General features: G+C 41.4%; 1 protein-coding gene across 1 annotated transcript in view; it reads right to left on the bottom strand.

Annotated features, from left to right (window-relative positions):
- Nucleotides 1-24,525, bottom strand: part of adcy1b (adenylate cyclase 1b) — a 71,397-nt gene that overhangs the window by 8,469 nt on the left and 38,403 nt on the right. Inside the window, exons 5-14 of the mRNA XM_083542626.1 lie at nt 19,703-19,830; nt 16,129-16,287; nt 13,098-13,239; nt 8,115-8,270; nt 5,820-6,014; nt 3,963-4,060; nt 3,574-3,658; nt 2,524-2,613; nt 2,162-2,424; nt 476-608 (exon numbers count right to left, since the gene is read on the bottom strand). Coding sequence (XP_083398752.1) covers nt 476-608; nt 2,162-2,424; nt 2,524-2,613; nt 3,574-3,658; nt 3,963-4,060; nt 5,820-6,014; nt 8,115-8,270; nt 13,098-13,239; nt 16,129-16,287; nt 19,703-19,830 — 1,449 coding nt within the window. The remainder of the gene's footprint in view (nt 1-475; nt 609-2,161; nt 2,425-2,523; nt 2,614-3,573; nt 3,659-3,962; nt 4,061-5,819; nt 6,015-8,114; nt 8,271-13,097; nt 13,240-16,128; nt 16,288-19,702; nt 19,831-24,525) is intronic.

Here is a 24,525-nt window from a genome sequence, read left to right as displayed (position 1 = left end):
GCAGAGATCCACATGAGGGATCTCTGTAGGCATCTGTGGCAGGGATCTATATGAGGGATCTCTGTAGGCTTCTGTGGCAGGACTCTACATGAGGGATCTCTGTAGGCTTCTGTGGCAGGGATCTACATGAGGGATATCTGTAGGCTTCTGTGGCAGGACTCTATATGAGGGATCTCTGTAGGCTTCTGTAGCAGGGATCTATATGAGGAATCTCTGCAGTCTTCTGTTGCAGGGATCTACATGAGGGATCTCTGTAGTCTTCTGTGGCAGGGATCCACATGAGGGATCTCTGTAGACTTCTGTGGCAGGAATCTATATGAGGGATCTCTGTAGGCTTCTGTGGCAAGGATCCACATGAGGGATCTTTGTAGGCTTCTGTGGCAAGGGTTCTCATGTTGGGTTCTATGGATTTAGGGTTGTGAATGAGGGGTTTATCTGAGGGTTATAAGGCAGGATTCTGTGTGAGGGTTCTAACCTGCGTGGCCCAGAGGAAGTCGAGGCGCAGTTTGAGCTCGAGCTGGCGTGAGTGCAGGGCCAGAGCGCTGGAGAACAGCAGCAGGGAGAGAATCGGCTCATACGAGCGAACATTCAGTGAACCTACACCAGCTCTGTGGAGACAAAACACACTACTGTCACTTCGCTGTACAGTTCTGTCCATCTTTCTTTCTTTCTTTCTTTCTTTCTTTCTTTCTTTCTTTCTTTCTTTCTTTCTTTCTTTCTTTCTTTCTTTCTTTCTTTCTTTCTTTTTTTTTAGTAACACCATTTTCAATGTAAATATATATTAAAATTGTTGAACCGTGACCGTTGGTCAGTCTGTTTATCTGTCCATATATCTGTCTGTCCACCTGTCCGCCTGTCTGTCTGTCTGTCTGTCTGTCTGTCTGTCTGTCTGTCTGTCTGTCTGTCTTTCAATAAATTTGGTCACTTGTCAATCAAATTCCTGCCTGTCTGTTCATCTGTCTTTCTGTCTATTTGTCTGTCTATCGGTCTGTCTGTTTATCTGTTTATCACTTTTCAGATGAACACAAAGCCTGTGGTGTAAGTGAAAACTGGATAAATAAATGAATAATTAAACAAAGAATGTGCCATTTACATGTCTCAGAACAAGGAAGACTTTTTTTATTTTAACAATATGTAGAAATGATGATCCATCCATCTATCCATCTGTCTGTTCCTCCATTCTTTTATCCATCCATCCATCCATCCATCCATCCATCCATCCATCCATCCATCCATCCATCCATCCATTCTTCCTTCCCTCCTTCCATCCAGCCATTAGTCAATACTTCCATCCATCCATCCATCCATCCATCCATCCATCCATCCATCCATCCATCCATCCATTCATCTATCCATTCATCGTTTTCCAGAACAAAGTTGTATCTCTCCCTCAGTGTTATATAATAAACCTTTATGCTGAGTGGGAGAATGCTTTGTGTCCTGATTGATAACATGTGACTGTAAAATGAAGCTCAGCTCATCTTCACTTCGGAGAGGTCGATTTGAAGATAAAACACCACCCCCAACAAAAACAACAACACAGAGCATTTAAACTTCATTCCAGGTCAGATTGAAAGACCATCTACTGATTGTTATCACGGAAATCTTCTTCAGCCTGACCTCCGGCCTGTTTCTCACACAGCTGTAGGAGACTGGAATGAGGACTGGAGCTGAGACTTTCAGGGGAACATGCTGACAAATATAACACACAGACACACACGTACACACACACACACACACACACACACACACACACACACACAGTGTGTAGGTCGCTATCAAAAATAACTGAACGAGCAGCAGAATCTGAAGGAGGATACATGCAGACTCATTATTCATTACAGTGATTCATGATTCAGCTGCGTGTGTGTGTGTGTGTGTGTGTGTAAACTGTAAAATTGTGAAAGAATTAACGATAGCCAGACTCTCTCTTTTACTTAACTTTTACTTAAGCAGTATAAAGCTAAATGTCTAATTCTCAGTTCTGTACTCGGATTAGATTTTGTCTAATCTAGAGAAAGTTCCTCATATTCAGAATCAGGTCACATGTTGTGGTAAAAAAAATCAAATGTGTGATTTATTTAGTCTTTATTTATACTGAGATTATTTAAATATGTTTTTAGATTATTATCATACTATCATATTAGGTATGTGCTCTGACCCGGTCACGGTCCGGCGATATCCGCTCAGTTCCAGCACGGTGATGAAGCTGACGGCCAGCACCAAGAGAAGGAGGAACTTGGGCAGCCAGGACACTCTGAGGAACAGCGCCATGGTAACCGTGGCTACCACGCAGGCCAGGAGGGCGTACTGCACCCCGTCACACGGCAGCTCCGGCATGGTGTAGTTAGCTCCGCCCACCATGTCTATGATCACTATGGAGGTGTTAGAGGTGGAAGTCCAGAGCCAGGGCTTGCAGCCCACCTGGACACCAAACAGCTGTTAGACACACATCTGGACTAAGTTTCACTTTCAGAATATACAATTATGATGATGAGGAGGATGGTGATGATGAAGGCTTACCACACACGCCTGAGCAACAGCGTAAATTAGCAGCACTATTATCACACACAGGGCCGTGCGGATCTGAATGGTGAGGCACCCGGGAAAACACTGGAAGAGAGACAGACACACACACACACACATTGACACAGAGAATTTCAGTTCCATAAGATTGCTATGTGCTTCTTTTTAAACGTCCCATTCTACATTTAGTTCCCATTTCCTGTTATAATAACCTCCACTCTTCTGAGAAGATGTTCCACTGGATTTTATGGAGATTTGTGTGAGACCTCATTCATCCACAAGAGTGGTAGTAAAGTCAGGTACTGATGTAGGGGAGGTGAGGAGGCTTGGAGTGCAGTCAGTGTTCACATTCATCCTAATAGGGTTGGACCTCAATAGCAGGAGATCTTTCACATCTTGGAAAGCAGATCTTCCAGGAGCTGGCTTGTGGTAGCAAGGTGTCAAAGAGTACATCTGGACACCTTAACGTTTTCTACACGACCTACCGAAATAAGAAACCGACATCACATAAGGTACACCGTGTGGCAGAAGTATTGGTACAACCGACCTTTCCAGCCATATGTGGTTCTTCCCCAAATGGTGACCACATAATTGTGCAGGACGTCTTTGGATGCTGTAGGATTAAATTTTTTCTTCATTTGAACTAGGAGACCAAAACCTGTGCACAAAGCCTTGTCCATGAAGATCTGCTTTCCATGGGTTAGAAGATCTCCTGATATAGAGCTCCAATCCTGTTAAACATGATGAACTGGAACCCCAGGCCTCCTCACCTCACCTACATCAGTACCTGACTTTACTAACACCCATGTGGCTGAATGAGGACAAATCTCCATAAAATCTAGTGGAACATCTTAAAGAGTAAAGCTTATTATAACAGGAAATGGGGACTAAATGTGGACTGGGATGTCCAGAAACCTCGGATTTATAGTCGAGTATATAAGTTGTGTGGCTAATCCTTCTGCAGTTATCTGCCTCAATAGAATCCTCACAGGCTATGACGCTAGTCCAATGCTAGCACTGTAACCACGGCAAAAAATATTATTTTACCTGTACTTTAGTGACATGAAGGTACATGATACAAGCTAGAAGGAAACAGATGCAGAAAACCAGCAGCACCAACACCACTGTCCCCCTGAGGTCCAGTGAAAGAAAGAGAAGAGACAAAAACACAGAAGAGAAAGTAAGCATAAGGATGTAAATAAAGCAAACACAAAGCAAGAGTAACTAGAGGAAAACTAAAGAGCTAGCGATGAAGAAGCTAGCATAAATCTGACATTTTCATGCTCTTCCTCGCTTTCGATTGTTATTATTATTAGCATGACTCGCTCTAGATGTTTCTCCTTGGCCATATATTGAGAATGCTAGAAATCATGCTAGCATTTGATTAGCATACAAAGGTGAGTGCTTAGAACATAAAGTTTAGAGTGTAGATTTACTGAGGAATGATGAGAAGGTAGACAATGCCCAGCAAGGAGGCGAGGATTAGCGAGAGCACCACAGCACCCATGAAGTACTCATCGTGGATGAGGTGATACTGAAAATGAAGGGAAAAAAATGGACAGATTAGATTAGATTGGGATCGGACTCCTTGTCTATATGCAGCAACTAACACAATGGGGAATAATAAATGAATGAAAGGAACACTTAAGAAGGGGTTTTATAGTATGTATATATATATATATATATATATATATATATATATATATATATATATATATATATATATACCCGTAGTACACAAGCAATACACCAGCAGTACACCAGTAGTACACGAGTAATACACCAGCAGTACACCAGCAGTACACCAGTAGTACACCAACAGAACACCAGTAGTACATCAGCAGTACAGCAGTAGTACACCAGTAGTACACCAGCTGTACACCAGCAGTACACCAGCAGTACATTAGCAGTACACTAGCAGTACACCAGCCGTACATCAGCCGTACACCAGTAGTAAACCAGTAACACACCAGCAGTACACCAGCAGTACACCAGCAGCACACCAGTAGCACATCAGCAGTACCCCAGTAGCACACCAGCAGTACACCAGTAGTACACCAGTAGCACATCAGCAGTACAACGGTAGTACACCAGTAGTACACCGGCAGTACACCAGCAGTACACCAGCAGTACACCAGTAGCACACCAGCAGTACACTAGTAGTACACCAGCAGTACACCAGTAGCATATCAGCAGTACACCAGCAGTACACTAGTAGCACACCAGTAGTACACCAGCAGTACACCAGTAGCACATCAGCAGTACACCAGTAGCACACCAGCAGTACACCAGTAGCACACCAGCAGTACACCAGCAGTACATTAGTAGTACACCAGTAGTACACCAGTAGTACACCAATAGTACACCAGTAGTACACCAGAAGCACACCAGCAGTACACCAGTAGTACACCAGTAGCACACCAGCAGTACATTAGTAGTACACCAGTAGTACACCAATAGTACACCAGTAGCACACCAGCAGTACACCAGCAGTACACCAGTAGTACACCAGTAGCACACCAGCAGTACACCAGCAGTACACCAGCAGCACACCAGCAGCACACCAGCAGTACACCAGTAGTACACCAGTAGTACTCCAGTAGCACACCAGCAGTACACCAGCAGCACACCAGCAGTACACCAGCAGCACACCAGTAGTACACCAGTAGCACACCAACAGTACACCAGCAGTACACCAGCAGCACACCAGCAGTACACCAGTAGTACACCAGTAGCACACCAGCAGTACACCAGCAGTACACCAGCAGCACACCAGCAGTACACCAATAGTACACCAGTAGTACTCCAGTAGCACACCAGCAGTACACCAGCAGCACACCAGCAGTAAACCAGTAGTACTCCAGTAGCACACCAGCAGTACACCAGCAGCACACCTGCAGAACACCAGTAGCACACCAGCAGTACACCAGTAGTACACCAGTAGCACACCAGTAGTACACCAGTAGTACACCAGTAGTACACCAGTAGCACACCAGCAGTATACCAGTAGCACACCAGCAGTACACTAGTGGAAGGAACTAATATGGGAATCTTATAGTCTGGTGTACACAAACCTTTGTCTTTACAGTAACGTGTTTCTCAAATGGAGTTTAGGTTGAAAAATGCTATAATTATCTGAAGTCAGTGTAATTCTTCAGATCTCCTTCTGACCTCAAGCTTCACCACAATACCAGTCAGAAGTGTAAAGCTCTAACTGATGTTCCTGACGATCAAATGGAAGGCTGTGAACTGATAACGTTTATATAATAGATGTGATGAATGAAGCAGCTCACCCTCTTTTCCCGCACTGAGCACTTGTACATAAGCGTGAGGAAATGCAAGTCAGACGAGTCCGATTCTGTCTGACGTGCCTCGATCAGACGCCCAATGTAGCGGTTGACCCGTGTGCCAGGGCTGCTCTGGGTCACGTTGGCCGAAACCACGGCCCGATTACGCAGTTTCTCCGGAGCCGAGCGCAGAACTCTCCTCTGAGGACATACAACAGGACAGAACTATAAAACAACCATAACACAACTATAACACAACCAGAACACAACTATAACACAACCAGAACACAACTATAACACAACTAAAATACAATCATTACACAACCAGAACACAACTATAACACAACTATAATACAATCATTACACAACCAGAACACAACCATACACATCTATAACACAACCATAACGCAACTATAAAACAACCACAATACAATCATAATGTAACTATAACACAACTATAAAACAACCATAACACAACTATAACACAACCAGAACACAACTATAACACAACCAGAACACAATTATAACACAACTATAATACAATCATTACACAACCAGAACACAACTATAACACAACTCTAATACAATCATTACACAACCAGAACACAACCAGAAAACAACCAGAACACAACTACAATTCAACCATAATGCAACCATAACACAACTATAATACAATCATTACACAACTATAACAACTACAATACAAGCATAATGTAACCATAACACAACTATAATACAATCATATCACAACTATAACATAACCAGAACACATCCATAACACAACTCTAATACAATCATTACACAACTATAATACAACCATAACACAATTATATAGTGTAACTATAACACAACTCAAATGTAACTATAACACATTTATAATGTAACTATAACAGAACTCTAATCACACCCTCAGTAATGCGTCTCTGTAGATATCACTGTTTATCAGATGATATAAAAGTAAATAAATGGAACTCAAACTAAAAAACTACAGATTTGTACATGAAAAAAAATACATTTGCACTGAAACTGAGTATAAAAGTAATGTATTATGTGAACATTACATTTATATAAAAAAAATGATTGAATATTCATATCCATATTATTCATTATTCGTAAACATACAGTATGAACTACTTTGTGGAAGCCGTGTCCAGCCCGAGACCTGGAATACACTCTGAGACGTACTTGTTTACAGGAAATAAATACACACCCTCGCTGTTCCTTCTTCAAAAAGAACAGCACACAGAGCTGAAAATAAAGGTGAACCCTACTTCCTTCTCAACAGGAAGTCTCCAGCATCAATACAGAGGCAGATAAGAGGAAAAAAAGAGAAAGCAGAGAGAAGAAAGAGTGCGCTCTTAGAAAGGTCATTCCCAGCGGTGTGGGAGAAAAAGAGAAAGAGAGAGAAAGGGTGGTAATTATAGAGATGTACAGGGAGAAAGAGAGGGAGATACATACAGACAGACAGGCAAAGGAGAAGAAGAAAAGAAAGAAGAAGAATAAGAGAGCAAGCTAGATGTTGAAGAAAATCACACTGGGGAGGCAAGTGAGAAGAGAAGAGATGGAAGTAAAACAGACAGTGTGAATAGAAATGCGTTCCTTTGTGTGCATTCCTAAACCATATATAACCATAACACAACCACATTTAACCATAACAAACCTTATATGAAACCATTCCACAGCCATATTTAACCATAACACAACCATATATAACCATAACACAACCATATATAACCATATCACAACCTTATATATCCAAATCACAACCATATATAACCATATCACAACCATATATAACCATATCACAACCATGTATAACCATAACAAACCTTATATAACCATAAAATAACCATATATAACCATATCACAACCATATATAACATAACACAACCATATACAACCATGACAAACCTTATATAACCATAACACAACCATATATCAGAAACTAGGAGCTCCTGAGCAACTCATAAAATAGCTCAACATTTGCAATCATCACAGATCCAACACCAGCTTCTCCAATATAACCATAACACAACCATATAAAACCATAACACAACCTTATATAACCATAAAACAACGTTATATAACCGTAATTTTAAAAAAATAGAACCATGATATGAAACATAACTATAAATCGTCCTTAACCCAAAATAATTAGCCACACATAACCAAACACACACACACACACACACACACACACACACACACACACACACACACACACACACACACATATATACACACACACACACATATACACACACACACACACACACACACACACACGGTTTAAATCAATACCTTGTCCCCATCATCGCAGTTCATCACATTAGAGAAAGGGATCTCAGCCTTGAACATCTTGCGGCAGTGCATGAGCTGCACCAGCAGGTAGCACACCGTTTTAAACTTCATCTTTTTGGCAGGTTTAATGTCGGAGAGGATCAGTCCTGGAAAGATCTGTAAGTGAACACAAACATGAAACAGCCAATCAATCAATCAATGTTACTATAATGTAAATATGACACAACCATAATGTAATTATAACAAAACTATAATGTAATTATAACACAACCATAATGTAACTATAACACAACCATAATGTCATTTTAACACACTATTAACACAAGATTAATGTAACATAACCATAACACGACCATAATGTAACCCCCACATACCCATAATGCAACCATCACACATCCGTAAGGCTACCGCAATGTATCCATAATACGACCAGCAAGTAAACGCAAAGTAACCATATGAAGACTAACATAACTGCACTGTAACCATAACACGACAATAACATACTCATAACGCAACCATAACACAATGATATGGGTACCACATTGTAACCATAACATGACAATAACATACTCATAACGCAACCATAACACAATGATATGGGTACCACATTGTAACCATAACACGACCATTACATACTTATAATGCAACTATAACACAACGATATAGGTACCACAACGTAACCATAACCCGACCATAATATAACCCCAACATACCCATAACACGACCATAAGGGTACCGCAACATAACCATAAAACGACCACAAGAAAAACGCAACATTGCCATAACATAACCATAACATGGCCATAACGCAACAATAACAAGATCATAAGGGTACCGCAACATAACCATAACTCGACCACAAGGGTATCGCAACGTAACCATAACCTGCCCATAATGCAACAATAACAAGACCATAAAGGATACCGCAACGTAACCATAACACGACCATAATGGTACGCAACATAATGATAACACGACCATAAAGTAACCCCAACATACTTATAACGCAACCATAACACGACCATATGGGTACTGCAACGTAACAATAACACAACTATAACATAAACGACATGTAACCATAACAAGACCATAACGTAACTGCAAAGTAACCATAACACGACCATAACTTAACCATAACATGACTGTAACATAACCCAGCATACCCATAACACAACAATAACACAACTATAAGGCTACTGCAACGTAACCTTAACACGACCATAAGGGTACCACAACGTAACCATATCACAAGTATAATGGTAGCGCAAAGTAACCATAACATGACCACAAAGTAACCCCAACATACCCATAACACAACTATAAGGGTACCGCAACCTAACCATAACATGACTATAAGGGTACCACAACCTAACCATAACACGACCATAACGGTATTGTAACGTATTGTATTTTCATGGATGAGTGCTCACCAACTAAAACTCAACCCCAGCAAAACAGAACTGCTGGTCATCCCAGGTGATTCATCTCCAGGTAAAGATCTCCAAATAACACTTCATGACTCTCTGCTCTCCCCTTCAGCCACTGCTCATAACCTTGGGGTAACTATGGACAATGAACTGTCCTTCTTCCCACATGTTGCTAATGTTGCTCGTTCTTGTCGATTTCTTCTCTATAACATCCGAAGGATTCATTCATTTCTGTCCACACAGGCTGCCCAGGTACTTGTTCAGTCTTCTGTCATTTTAAGACTTGACTACTGCAACTCTCTGCTGGCAGGTCTTCCCCTGAATGCTATTTGTCCACTGCAAATGATCCAAAACGCAGCTGCACGACTTGTGTTCAATCGGCCCAAGTTCTCCCACACCACCCCACTGCTGTGCTCCCTTTACTGGCTTCCAGTAGCTGCACGTATCAGATTCAAAACACTGATGCTTGCCTACAAGGCCAAAAATGGACCAGCACCATCTTACATCAGTGACCTCATCACATCTCACACTGCACTACGCTGTCTGAGATCCTCCAGCACTGCTTGACTGGTACCACCTTCTCTCAGAATGAGAGGTAAGTACACTTCAAGGCTCTTCTCTGTTCTGGCACCAAGGTGGTGGAATGAACTTCCCCTAGATGTCCGTACAGCAGAGTCCCTGACTATCTTCAAGCGACAACTGAAGACCTACCTCTTCCTGAAATACCTAAATTAGCACTTTCCAAGCTTGTAGAATTCAAGGGTTATATTTATATTAAGTTTGTAATCTTGCATACCAGTGTAAATTTATTCAAAGCACTTTTGTACGCCCCTTTGGATAAGGGCGTCTGCTAAATGACGCAAATGTAATGTAAATGTAAATGTAAATGTAAATGTAAATGTAAATGTAACGTAACCATAACACGACCGTAACACGACCATAAGGGTTTTGTAACGTAACCATAACACGACCATAAGGGTACCACGACATAACCATACTACAAACATAAGTAAACAATAAGGGTACCCCAACGTTACCATAACACGACTATAAGGGTACCACAACATAACCATAACACAACTATAAGGGTACCACGACATAACCATACTACAACCATAAGAAAACCATAAGGGTACACCAACGTAACCATAACACGACTATAAGGGTACCACAACATAACCATAACACGACTATAAGGGTACCACAACATAACCATAACACGAATATAATGGTACCGTAAGTTAACCATAACACGACCATAACAAAACTATAAGGGTACCACAACATAACCATAAAACAAATATAATCCTACTGCAACGTAACCATAACACAACTATAACATAACTGCACTGTAACCATAACATAATCGCAACATAGCCATAACACGACAATAACAACCACAACCTAACCATAACAATCTATTACATAACTGCAACGTGACTATAATATAACCATAACACAACCATAACACAATCATAAAGTATCCATAACACAACCATAACGTAACCATAATGCAACCATAACATGACAATAACATATAACAGTAATGTAACTATATGTATCTTTTTTGTAATGATAATATATTGCTGTAAAGTAACTATAATGTAACTCTAACACAACCTATATGAAGTAGTTGTTGAAACTCAGAGCAGGACTTTCAGCTGCATAGCTTATAAATGATCTTCTCACGTTTGTCTTCCTCTGACACGTTTTACATACGTTCGATTTATTGCTAAGAGGATTAGCTCACAAGCTTTGATAAGAGGACTCTTTTTGATTAATACATACATTTTTTTCTCACAAATGTTACAAGCTCTTCGTTTTGAGTTTATTCACTTGTCTTAAAGAATCGTGGAGGAGAATGAAATTCACTTTTACCTTCCTCCATTAGCAAACTCACCGCCAGCTCACAGTCATGCTTTAGCCTCTCCAAGAACTCTCCTAATGCTTTTCTCAAAATATAATAATACCTCAGTCGACACACTGGTTATGCTAACAAGTCGAGCCTAATCTCTGCCATTACTTGTGCAACTGTGGTGCATTGGAAATGTCTTTAACTCAATTAGGGAACGAAATGAGAGTTAAAAACATTTCCAATGCACATACAGATACAGATTTAGGTCCCCTGGTGGTCTAGTGGTTAAGATGCAGCGCTCCCACCGCTGCGACCCGGGTTCGATTCCCGGTCAGGGAACCATCCCCAGCCACTCTTAGTGCCGGTCCCAAGCCCGGATAAATTGGGGAGGGTTGCGTTAGGAAGGGCATCCAGCGTAAAACATGTGCCAAATCAAACGTGCGGAGGATCCGCTGTGGCGACCCCTAACGGGAGAAGCCGAAATGAAAGAAAGATACAGATACAGATTTACAGTCACTGAATTATTTCACATCCATCTCTAAGGTTCTTGGTTCATAATTTTAGCAGCTCTTAAAAAGAGGGTCACACAACAACATATAGCCGAATTGCATTCTAGAACTCTCTATCATTTTGACTGCTCTGAAACTGCATTTCACACTGGAAAATGGTGTGCCTGAAAAGTAGCTCTTGATCTATTTTTTTTCGGGGAGAATATATTATAGATATTAATGAAGCATGGTGATGGCGGCATCATGTCCACTTCGACATCTGCTACTTTGAAGGATGCTCTCAATATAGGTTTTTGAAAGGGTTAAAACAAAATGGCCGACTTCTGTAGCATCACCTCTTCTCTCCGTCTACATCTGGAAACTGAGGAGAGCAGTTGCTGAGGTTTTGGGAGAGGAATGTTGTCCCATATGTGTCTGATACAGGATTCTAGCTGCTCAACAGCGTTTCATGGTGACCAAAATGTTTTCAAATAATAAAAGGTCTAAACTGTAGACAGGACAGGTCAGCACCTGGACTCTTCTACTACAAAGTCATGCTTTTGTAACAGATGAAGTACGCAGTTTTCATTGTCTTGGTAAAAATCGCAAGGCCGTCCCTAAAAAATAGATGTTTTCTGGATGAAAGCATTTGCCGCTCCAAAACCTGTATATCGATGCACTGATGGAACCATTCCAAATGTCCAAGCTGCCCATTCCACAGGCACTAACGCACTCCAATTCCAACAGAGATGTGGCTTTTTAAACTGAGTGCTGATGACAAGCCCGATAGTCCCTTTCCTCTTTAGTCCAGAAAACGTGGTGTCCAAAAGGACATTACAATTTCGATTTGTCTGACCACAGAACAGTTTGCCTCAGTACATTTTAAAGAGCTTTCTTAGTTGAAGTGATTTCATGCTACAGCATCCAAAGACATTTTGAAAGACCTCTACAAACTAACTGTGGCTTTAAATGTTTTTTATTCTTATCTCAGTTGATTGTGGAAAAAAATCAGTAAATGCTGATCAGCCAATAAGCTTTGGTTTCCTGATTTGAGATCACATTTCTTGGATTTGGTGAAGCACAGCAGTGGGAGTGTCAAGTTCAAAGTCAAAGCTTTTTCTTTTCAGCAATATTTTGTTAACACTATGGAACAATACCCCCACACACACCCACATAAACACACTATCTCTCTCTCACAAACACACTTAAACACCTTCCTACGGTGAGACGGCACTATGAAGAAGGTCTCGATGTCGTGCTCCAGCAGAAAGGCGTTCCTCTCGCGCCCGTTTCCTGGCTCCACCTCATAGTCGCCGTTCAGGCACTCCAGCGTGGAGCGGGTGATGTGCACTTTCCTAAAGATACACATGCAAATACACACACACAAACACACACTTCATCAGTTTGGTATATGCTTCCATTCCATTCCACATTCAGTCCCCATTTGATGTTAGAAGAACCTTGACTCTTCTGGAAAGATGTTCCAGTAGATCCTGTAATTAATTATTAATAGTAATTAATGCAACCATATTTTCCAGTAGGTTTTTTGACCATCATATCACTAACATTTCTGCAAGATACGTCCTTCCATGAGAAATCCTGTAGGTCCTGGGAAATTTTGGGTTTGAGAAAGGATCAGTTTGAGAGTGTGGTGGAAAGTTGGTCAAACAAATATTATGGTGTTTTGTCAGCAGTTTTCACAGTTGGATAAAAGGACATCAGAAAAATAGAACATTTAATTGAATGTAATTGAATGTAAGCTGGAGCTGGTATGCTTTACTAGAAGAAGGAGTTAAAGGTGCTTTAATAAGAGCCAGAAAATCGTCGGTAAAAGAAATGAATGCTCCGACTGCCATCTTTTTTAATCTTGAGTGTAAAACAGCACAGCAAAAGCGTATACTTCCTAAAAGGTATATACTATACCTTAATCGAGAAGATGGCACCATAACTTCAGACCCTGGGGAAATGAGAAAGCCAATAACCAATGACTTTTATTAAGAACTGTTTGGACCAACTAACTGTAAGTCTGAGAGCATGGCTCAACTTTTGAAATGACTTCCCAAAGTGGAACAAGAGGAGAGAAATATGCTGGAGTCGAGAATAAACCTTGATGAACTATCGGAGGCAGTCCAGCAGCTTTCAACAGGTCTGCTGTTGCACCCTGCCCCGGGACTCGATGGTCTACTAGGCAGATTTTTAAAAAGAAATTTGAGGTGTTTTAGGAAAAGTTTGGTATGGTTCAAGAAGGGTATAATACCCAATAGTTTCCAGCGGCCAGTGCTGTTACTTCTACCAAAGAATGGAGACTTGGGGTTGCTGAAGAACTGGCATTCTGTATCGTTCATAGAAAAGAGAACAAACATACTGTGTACCAGGACACACAATTATGGACAATCTATTTTTAATCAGGGGTGCCATTGGTCTCTCTTCAAATAATGATTTCAATATTGTTTGTTTTCTCTCAACCAAGAAAAGCTTTTGATCGAGTGGCGCATGTCTACCTTTTTAAAGTTTTAGAAACATATGGTTTTGGAGAACAGTTTATTTCACTGATAAAACTACTGTACGCTGAGGCGTCAGTAATGCTGAAGATAGGGAGTGGGCTGAATTGTCCAGTACCTGTTAAGAGGTGTATTCTCCAGGGGTGTCCACTTTCATGACAACTATACAGCATAGCAACAGAACATCTACTAAGCAAATTAAGAAAATACTTGAAAGGTTTCTGTATACAAGGAGACCCCAAAGGTTCAAGCATCTCTGTATCGTCATATGCTGATGATGGCACAGTTTTTTATCGCTAGTCAGGAAAATATCCAAACACTCAGATTTTAGCCATATATGAAATGTTCATCTGCCAAAATCAACTGGGCAAAGAGTGAGGAGTTGATAATGGGTTCCTAGAGAAATGGAGGGTCACCACAGCTTCCACTGAAATGGAAAATAGATAGGATCAAGGTTCTAGGGGTGTTTTTAGGAACAGGCAAAAGAACTGGGAGGGCATACTGGGAACGGTGCTAGCTAAGTTGTCTCAATGGAAATGGCTATTACCAGAACTATCCTATAGGGGTAGGGTCCTGGTTACAAATAAATGTACTGCCTACATGCTTTGGCAAAAGCTGAACATCATAGAGCCTCCAGAAGACATGATAAAAGCAGTCCAAAGCCAATTTGTGGAGTTCCTTTGGACTTGAGAGCACTAGTCTCCTGCATCTGCTTTTTACTTATTAGCACAGAAAGGACAAAGCCTAGTGGACATAAGAACTCATATAATTACCTTTCGACTACAAGGAGCACAGAGACTTTTATTTGAAGATGACTTGGGATGGACCAACATAGCTTGCCCTCTACTTAGGAGAGCATCCAGTCTTGGCTACGATAAACTAAAAGTTTTAGACTTTAACAATTTAACCCTATTCTACTATTTCAGCATGGCAAGAGACATTTTCGCTTGTTTCATAATCCCATAATAAAAAGCAGGATCCTCTCGTCAGTCAGCATAAAACGCTGTTTGGTGGGAGCCAGATGCCAGAAGATCGTCATCTCAGGGATGGAAACAGATGGAGAACAGCTGCATCACTTTGTTGCGTAAGATTAAAAGGTCTTTTAAACTTTTTAAAGTCTTGTTTTGAAGGTATGGGTGAAACCTTCTCCCCTAGATGTTTCATTAGTGACCCCAGATATACATACTATGAAAGTAAAAAATGTTAGTTCTTAGTTGGCCATCTGGAAGTCAAAAACAATACATTAGGAATCGGTTCAGTAGATGTGAAGAACATGCTGAAAGGGATGGTGATGGACAGAATTCGATTTCGAATACGCTCACATTAACTTAGTTAATAAGATGCAAGTGTTTGCTGTTGTCTGGACTGTGGGTGGGTTTTATCACTGGTTTAAAATTTCTAAACTACTCCAATGTATTTATTTAGTGTTTATTAATATTTGTGGTGTATATAATGTAAATGTGGAAAAAGGATTAATGATCGAATAAAGACTTGTTAAACATCTCTCTTTCTCTCTATCTTACTTCAACTCAATTATGTGAATGTAATCAATTAAACCACAATTGCAGTCAGTGACACTGAGGCACTGAGGACTGTGTGAGTTTAACTGATCTCAGAACAATAAGGAAATACCACATCATTAAGTGGAAGTGTGTGTGTGTGTGTGTGTGTGTGTGTGTGTGTGTGTGTGTGTGTGTGTGTGTCTGTGTGTGTGTTGATAATGCAGTGAGGTTACAGTCATACCCAGGTAGCCCCCCAGCCTCCATCACGTTGGCCAGAGTCACGTCGTTGGACCAGACGTCGTACTGCCACTTCCTGAGGCCCAGAACGCCGCAGAGCACACGACCCGTGTGTAAACCCACACGCATGTTTAGATTCACCTCCGTCGCCTCCGCCACTGACCTGCGGTACAAAAGGGGTTAGTACAGTACACACACACACACACACACACACACACACACACACACACACACACACACACACACACACACACATATATATATATATATACACACACATACACCTTTTAGGCATAACATTTTGACATTATAACATTATGAGCGGTGAAGTGAAGAACACTGATTATCTCTCTGTTAGTGGGTGGATTTATTTATCAGGCAGCAGGTGAACATTTTGTCCTGAAAGTTGATGTTAAAAGCAGGAAAAATGGCCGAGCGTAAGGCGAGTTTGACAAATTGTTGTGTCTAGACGACTGGGTGAAAACATCTCCAAAACTGCAGCTTTTGTGGGATGTTCCTGGTCAGCAGTGGTCAGTATCTATGAAAAGTGCTCCAAGGAAGGAACAGTGTTACTGTTTTAGCAGCAAAAGAAGACCAACATAATATTAGGCAGATGATCATAATGTTATTCATATATATATATACAGTATATATAGATATTGCCAGATAGATAGATGACAGACAGACAGACAGACAGACAGACAGACAGACAGACAGACAGACAGACAGACAGACAGACAGATAGATAGATAGATAGATAGATAGATAGATAGATAGATAGATAGATAGATAGATAGATAGATAGATAGATAGCTTCAGATCATCAAGCTAATTTTTATATCACACAAAGAAAACCAGAGTAAATACAGATTTTAGTTATTAAAAGATAATATATTTATTAATGGAAAAAAGCTTTCCTGCCTGACCCTATGTGAAAAAGTTTTTTATTAATTAATTAATTAATTAATTTATTTATTTATTTATTTATTTGTTATAATGTTTTATAAATTTTTTTCTTTATTCATGTATATATTTATTTGTTATAATTTTTTGTTATATTTGCTTTCTTTCTTTCTTTCTTTCTTTCTTTCTTTCTTTCTTTCTTTCTTTCTCTTTCTTTATTAATTATTTGTATATTTATTTGTTATAATTCTTATTATAATTTTTCGTACTTTCTTTCCTTCTTTCTTTCTTTCTTTCTTTCTTTCTTTCTTTCTTTCTTTCTTTCTTTCTTTCTTTCTTGATTTATTTTCTTTCTTTCTTTCTTTCTTTCTTGATTTATTTTCTTTCTTTCTTTCTTTCTTTCTTTCTTTCTTTCTTTCTTTCTTTCTTTCTTGATTTATTTTCTTTCTTTCTTTCTTTCTTTCTTTCTTTCTTTCTTTCTTTCTTTCTTTCTTGATTTATTTTCTTTCTTTCTTTCTTTCTTTCTTTCTTTCTTTCTTTCTTTCTTGATTTATTTTCTTTCTTTCTTTCTTTCTTTCTTTCTTTCTTTCTTTCTTTCTTTCTTTCTTTCTTGATTTATTTTCTTTCTTTCTTTCTTTCTTTCTTTCTTTCTTTCTTTCTTTCTTTCTTTCTTGATTTCTTGATTTCTTGATTTATTTTCTTTCTGTCTTTCTTTCTTTCTTTCTTTCTTTCTTTCTTTCTTTCTTTCTTTCTTTCTTTCTTTCTTTCTTTCTTTCTTCTGAATACTTATGTGATATTACAGTTTTGTTTAGTTTCTTTAGTTTTTTTTTTAATTGCCACATTTCTAGAAATCTGTTTTCGATTTTCACATTAATATCATGAAGTTTTCATCAAAGTTCATTTTTACTCATAACACATTTATTTAATATGCTTTTGATATCACTATAAACAACAGCAACGTATTTCTTTATAAACTTGTTTATTCAAATTATTCATAGTTTGGTCGAGTTTATGACGTGACTAAATGTAGTGTTGATGTCACTGTAACTGCTTAAGAAATAAAAACAAGCACTTTAAAATCCAATTATATAAGATGTCTTTGGATGTACCAGGAGACCCGAACCTGCTCCTGTGCACAAAACCAGCTCCATTAAGATCTGCTTTCCATGGGTTGGAAGATGTGGAAGATCTGCTATAGGGCTTCAACCCTATTAAACATGATGAAGGTGAACCCTGACTGCACCATAGGCCTCCTCACCTCACCTACATCAGAACCTGACTTTGTATTTTAATAAGCACACATTTCCACGAAATCTAGTGGAACATCTTACCAGATTAGTGGAGGTTATTATATGGGCAAACGGAGACTAAATATAACATAGGTTGACCAAAAAACAAATAATCTTATACTCAGGTGTCCACAAACTTTAGTCCTTTAAACCTTTGAAATGAAAGTTTAAGCGTGACCACGTTCGTATTATTAATATAATAAAATAATCAATAATTTTATGTCGCTACACAAAAAAATACGCAGTTTGATTCATGCGCCAGTTGTGAACATGCACGAGTGAACAATTCTCGCTCGAGCTGGAAACAGAAGGCTTTTGACAGAAAAGGACGTTCAGCACGGCGGCAGGATGGGAGATTTCCATCTGCTCCGCTTCGCTTGCGTGATCCGCATTCGAAAATAGCAAAACGTGCAAAAACAATCGAGCTAAACAGCAAGGTAGCCTAGCAAGATGCTCCTTCTTCAACAGAAACCACAACCAGTCTTGCTTAAGATGATCTCTGCCAAAATCTGGTCATGATAGGGCAGAACTTCTAGAGTCAATAGCAATAAAACAAAATCCAAGATGGAGGCAAATTCAAGTGGGATAGGCTTTGAATACATTGGTTCAAAATTTTGGCCTATAACCATAATTCTAAATTTAACCAGATGGTGGCACTCAGACCAATTTTGTTCGAATGTTTCTTAGAATCTCCCAGGACTTTTGATTTCGGAAGTTCAAATCCAGCAATCTCAGGGAGACCCCACTGTGGGCCCCTTGAGTGAGGTTCCAACCCTTCAGCTGCTCAGTTATACATAAATAATATATACATACATACTTATACATACATAGTGTATAAATGAGATCATTGTAAGTCTATTCATCAAATGCCCCAAATATACACCTGGTGTCTTAAGATTGAAGAACCTGAGAGCCTGGACCTCAAACCCAGTGGAGATTTTTTTTGGAATTGAACTGGAACATGGGTTTTCTCAACTGAAAACACTAACGCTCTTAAACATTCTCTCTCATTGAAAATTGGAGATATAAGAGCTAAAGAGGAAAGCAATCTAGAATGAAATGTTTATGTAGGCATCTACAAGCATCTAAGGTGTTCGCTTAGTGGTTTGATGTTGGATTTTGAATCTCAGCACCACCATGCTGCTACTGCTGGGCCTCATTGTATGTCACTCTGGATAAGAGAGCGTCTGCCAAAATGGCTTGAATGAAAAAAAGAATGACTACAAGAATTATAAAACAGATGCAGCGTGTTCATAGCCACTAATCTGAAGGTTTTTTTTCCAGATAGATGGATGATAAAGTACTAATGCAGTGTGTATGTGTATGTGTGTGTGTGTGTGTGTGTGTGTGTGTGTGTGTGTGTGGTGTGTGTGAATGTAGACTTACGTGATGGTGTCGATCATATCGAGGCCCATCTCCACACAGCAGTGGGCGTGGTCAGTCTTGGGCTGGGTCAGTCCTGATACGCAGTAATAACAGTCACCCAGGATCTTAATGCGCCTGCAGTGATTCTCCTGATCAGACACAGGGGAGGAGAGAACGCTTTACACTCCTGTAGTCTACTCTTAACAAACATCAGCTGATCACATCATAGTGCTGATCACATCCCAGAGCTGAGCACATCATAGTGCTGCCTGCCTGCCTGCCTGCCTGCCTGCCTGCCTGCCTGCCTGCCTGCCTGCCTGCCTGCCTGCCTGCCTGCCTGCCTGCCTGCCTGCCTGCCTGCCTGCCTGCCTGCCTGCCTGCCTGCCTGCCTGCCTGCCTGCCTGCCTGCCTGCCTGCCTGCCTGCCTGCCTGCCTGCCTGCCTGCCTGCCTGCCTGCCTGCCTGCCTGCCTGCCTGCCTGCCTGCCTGCCTGCCTGCCTGCCTGCCTGCCTGCCTGCCTGCCTGCCTGCCTGCCTGCCTGCCTGCCTGCCTGCCTGCCTGCCTGCCTGCCTGCCTGCCTGCCTGCCTGCCTGCCTGCCTGCCTGCCTGCCTGCCTGCCTGCCTGCCTGCCTGCCTGCCTGCCTGCCTGCCTGCCTGCCTGCCTGCCTGCCTGCCTGCCTGCCTGCCTGCCTGCCTGCCTGCCTGCCTGCCTGCCTGCCTGCCTGCCTGCCTGCCTGCCTGCCTGCCTGCCTGCCTGCCTGCCTGCCTGCCTGCCTGCCTGCCTGCCTGCCTGCCTGCCTGCCTGCCTGCCTGCCTGCCTGCCTGCCTGCCTGCCTGCCTGCCTGCCTGCCTGCCTGCCTGCCTGCCTGCCTGCCTGCCTGCCTGCCTGCCTGCCTGCCTGCCTGCCTGCCTGCCTGCCTGCCTGCCTGCCTGCCTGCCTGCCTGCCTGCCTGCCTGCCTGCCTGCCTGCCTGCCTGCCTGCCTGCCTGCCTGCCTGCCTGCCTGCCTGCCTGCCTGCCTGCCTGCCTGCCTGCCTGCCTGCCTGCCTGCCTGCCTGCCTGCCTGTCTGTCTGTCTGTGCTGGCATGGTTTGGATTTAGTTGATTCAGAGGGTAGCAAATCAATACAACAGCACACACACACACACACACACACACACACACACACACACACACACACACACACACACACACACACACACACACACACAGCTAAATTGGACTACTTAATGACCTCATTTAATTTCCATTGTTACTGTGTGTGTGCGTGTGTGTGTGTGTGTGTGTGTGTGTGCGCACGTGTGTGTGTGTGTGTGTGTGTGTGTGTGTGTGTGTGTGTGTGCTGGAACAGGTTTGGGTCTCTCTAGTTTAAGTGAATGGAAAATCTCTTGCTAGCACACTATGTTTCCAAAGAGATCTTTGATATTCCTGCAATCCGGATGGTAGTCCTGGAGGATTCGGAATCTATTTAACTGTCATAGGCAAACTGATGGACAGAAGTTTGTGAACATCTGACCAGAAGATTGGTATGTGCTTCTTTTTGAACATCGTGTTCAACAGTGAGTCTTTATTCGCTCATATAAAAAGCTCCACTCTTCTGGGAAGATGTTCCACTAGATTTTATGGAGATTTGTTCAGGCACAAGGGTGTTAGTAAAGTCAGGTGCTGATGTAGGTGAGGTGAGAAGGCACTCAAGATCTTCCACTCCAGGCTGAAACATTACAGAATCACTGATCGGAAGGTCGGGGGTTGGAGGTTCAACCCCCGGTATCGCCAAGCTGCCACTCTTGGGGCCCTTGATCAAGGCCCTTAATTCTCTGTGCTCCAGGGGGCACTGTATCATGGCAGGCTCTGACCCCAGCTCTGAATCTCACTGTGCTATAATGTCTACGTGACAAGTCTTTACCTTTCCACAGTGTTCCACAGCTCCAACTGAGGAAAGAACTTGCACTGAGAAGATCCTGGAGAAACCTCTTTACACCCTGGTAAACTTAACCACTCAGTTCATCCCCCTCAGATTCATGAAGAAGTCCCGTTTTTTGATAATTCACATCAGCGAAGAAATCCAAGCCATTTCACGAATGCTTCGAGACTGAACCAGCAGCTTGTGTAAGCTCTCCATGCTGGTGAGGATTACTCATTTCCAAAGAGTAGTCATAGTTTTTTTTTTTTTTTTTCTTAAGTATCTCTGACATTTTTGGAATCCAGATGGTAGTCCTGCGTCTCCGGCGTTCGCTTGGCTGTCAGATGAAGACTAAACAATCCATCTGTACGTCCAAAAACAGCACTTCTGTTTCCTCAGACTATTTTGGGCAGTTTGTCTGCTTCGTTCTGTCGGATTCGGTGCGCTCGTGAAACCCCGTGGAGCGTAAACACAGTGGAAATGAATTTGCTAAATAAGATAAGAAGAAGTCGGTTTGGATGGTTACAGGACATAGAAGATCGCTATGTGCTATTTTTTAAGCATCCCATTCCACATTTAGTCCTCATTCACCCTTAAAGTAAGCTCCACTCTTCTGGAAGATGTTCCACTAGATTTTGTGAAGATTCATTCAGCTAAAAGGGTGTTAGTAAAGGCAGATACTGATGTAGAAGATGTGAGGAGCCCAGTCAATGTGCACATTCATCATGTTAAGAGCTCTGTAGCAGGAGATCTTCCAAATCCCATGGAAAGCAGATCTTCATTGAGATGGCTTTAGGGTCTACTAGTTCACGCAAAAGGGGACATTTAAGCAGCTTTGTTGTTAAAGTGGTAGCTCAGTGGTTAAGGCTTTGGGTTACTTCTCATTAGGTTATGGGTTCAAGCACCACCAAGCTGCCTCTGCCGGGCCCTTGAGCAAGGCCCTTACCCAATTTCTGCTCTAGGCATGCAATACACTTCACATTATACAATTATATAGTAACACACTTCTCCTCTATTACATATAAAAAATTAGTATGATTTTACCTACAGCCTCTTGTATACTGAGAACAACTTTTATTTAAGTTGAATTATAAAAAACATATACAGTATCTGACCTCCACCAAGGAATTATTATCATTTTTCTTCCTTCGTTTGCTTGTTTGGGGAGGAATCACACATGGCTGGAGAAGTCAGTGTCCCAATACTTTTGCCCTGGTAATGTGTACACAGCAGTGAAATTGCAAAAACACTTTGCAATATGTGGTTTAGCTTCGTTGTTAGTATTGACGTCCCACACACACACACACACACACACACACACACACACACACACACACACACACACACACACACTCTCTTCCATTTGGACTGGACTTGAACTGACAATATTTCAAGTCCAGTCCAAGTAAAAATGTGACATTAGAAAAATTGGTTCTTTAGTACAGAGCAGGCCATGGCTCAAAGAGTGTGTGTGTGTGTGTGTGTGTGTGTGTGTGTGTGTGTGTGTGTGTTAGACCTCCAAGAACAACATGCAGACACATTACGTCTGTTCAACAACAAGCAGAACATTTGGAGAGGAATAAATGATGGAAAAAGCTCCTGACTCGAACTCGCCACAACACACGTGGTCTTATTTCTATTAATAGATCGTTGTGCTGAGAGTAAGAAAGTCTTTTCACATAAACTGAGTTGAGTCTTGTGATGAAAATGATAATATGAACATTACAGTAATCCCCCGTTTTTCGCGGTCACGTTCCAAAACCGCCCGCGATATAAACGAAAAACCGCGATAAGCGGACGCCACCCCGAAAATTAGTTTTGTATCGTTTAAGCCGTAAATCATCCTCCAACACACATTAAACACACAATTTTGTGTAGAAATACAGGTTACTGTATCACATTTATAGTGAGTACATGTACTGTACAGTGTACAGTTCTGTAGTAGCCTATGCGTAGTTTCTCTGCTTGTTTATTGGTTGAATCTGGTGACGTATGTCTTTAAATCCGCCTTTTTTTTTTACCTCAGAGGACAACCAATAAACAACGCAAATACTTTTGTACTTTTGTACATGGTTTGTCTACTTCGTCTAGCTCTAGCATTACTCATTCCTAACATACTATGAGCAGATTGTGAACACGTGATCGTTTCTATGGTAACACCTTGGACTCTTTATATCAGGGGTCACCAACCTTTTTAAAACTGAGAGCATCTCATTTATACAACTCAGCAATTTAGGGTTAAGGGCCTTGCTTAAGGGCCCAGCAGTGACAGTTTAGGGGTGGTGGCATGTGAACTCACAACGTTCCGAACAGAAGCCCAACATCTTAACCACTGAGCTTTCACTTCCCTCAAGCATGTTATAAGATTAACCAGGACAGAATGTCTTTGGGTTTCACTGCAGGTTGAGCAAGGGGAGGAAAAAAAGGGGAGGAGTCAAATGTTTTAAAAGGTACAGGGAAAAAATTGTCCCCTTGCAATACAGCGTCCAGGATGTCCTGGAAGTCTTCTTTCTTGAAGCGTGTCTTCGGTGATCCACGCTGGATTTTCACAATGTTGTCAGCACGGGTAGCTGGATCTTCATCTTCGGGAAGAGGGGACGAAGTCCGCAGGAGTAGGTTGGGTGCGGAAGTGAGGAAGGCAAAAAAACTCACGTGTGAGGAGAGCTCGGTGACAGGGTGCGCACATGGTCATAATAACACAGCTCCAGATGTACACAGGAAAATGTCTTTTGACACAGTGACTTAGGACAGGTCGGTGCTCCTTGTGACTGTGTGTGCAGCCAAGTGCTGCCATCTGTTGTGTCGCAGAATTAGTCTCGAAACTTTTTGAAACCACCTTGTATGTAACTGCTTTTATGTAGTTTTAATCTTTAGAGTCTTTAGTCTTAAAGAGGCATTACACCATAAATGGAGTGTAATCATTTGATACTAAACAGAAAGTATA

Source organism: Silurus aristotelis, assembly GCF_946808225.1.
Source record: "Silurus aristotelis genome assembly, chromosome: 5".
In the NCBI taxonomy this organism is placed as follows: Eukaryota; Metazoa; Chordata; class Actinopteri; order Siluriformes; family Siluridae; genus Silurus; species Silurus aristotelis.
This window is presented reverse-complemented; position numbering and strand designations above follow the sequence as displayed.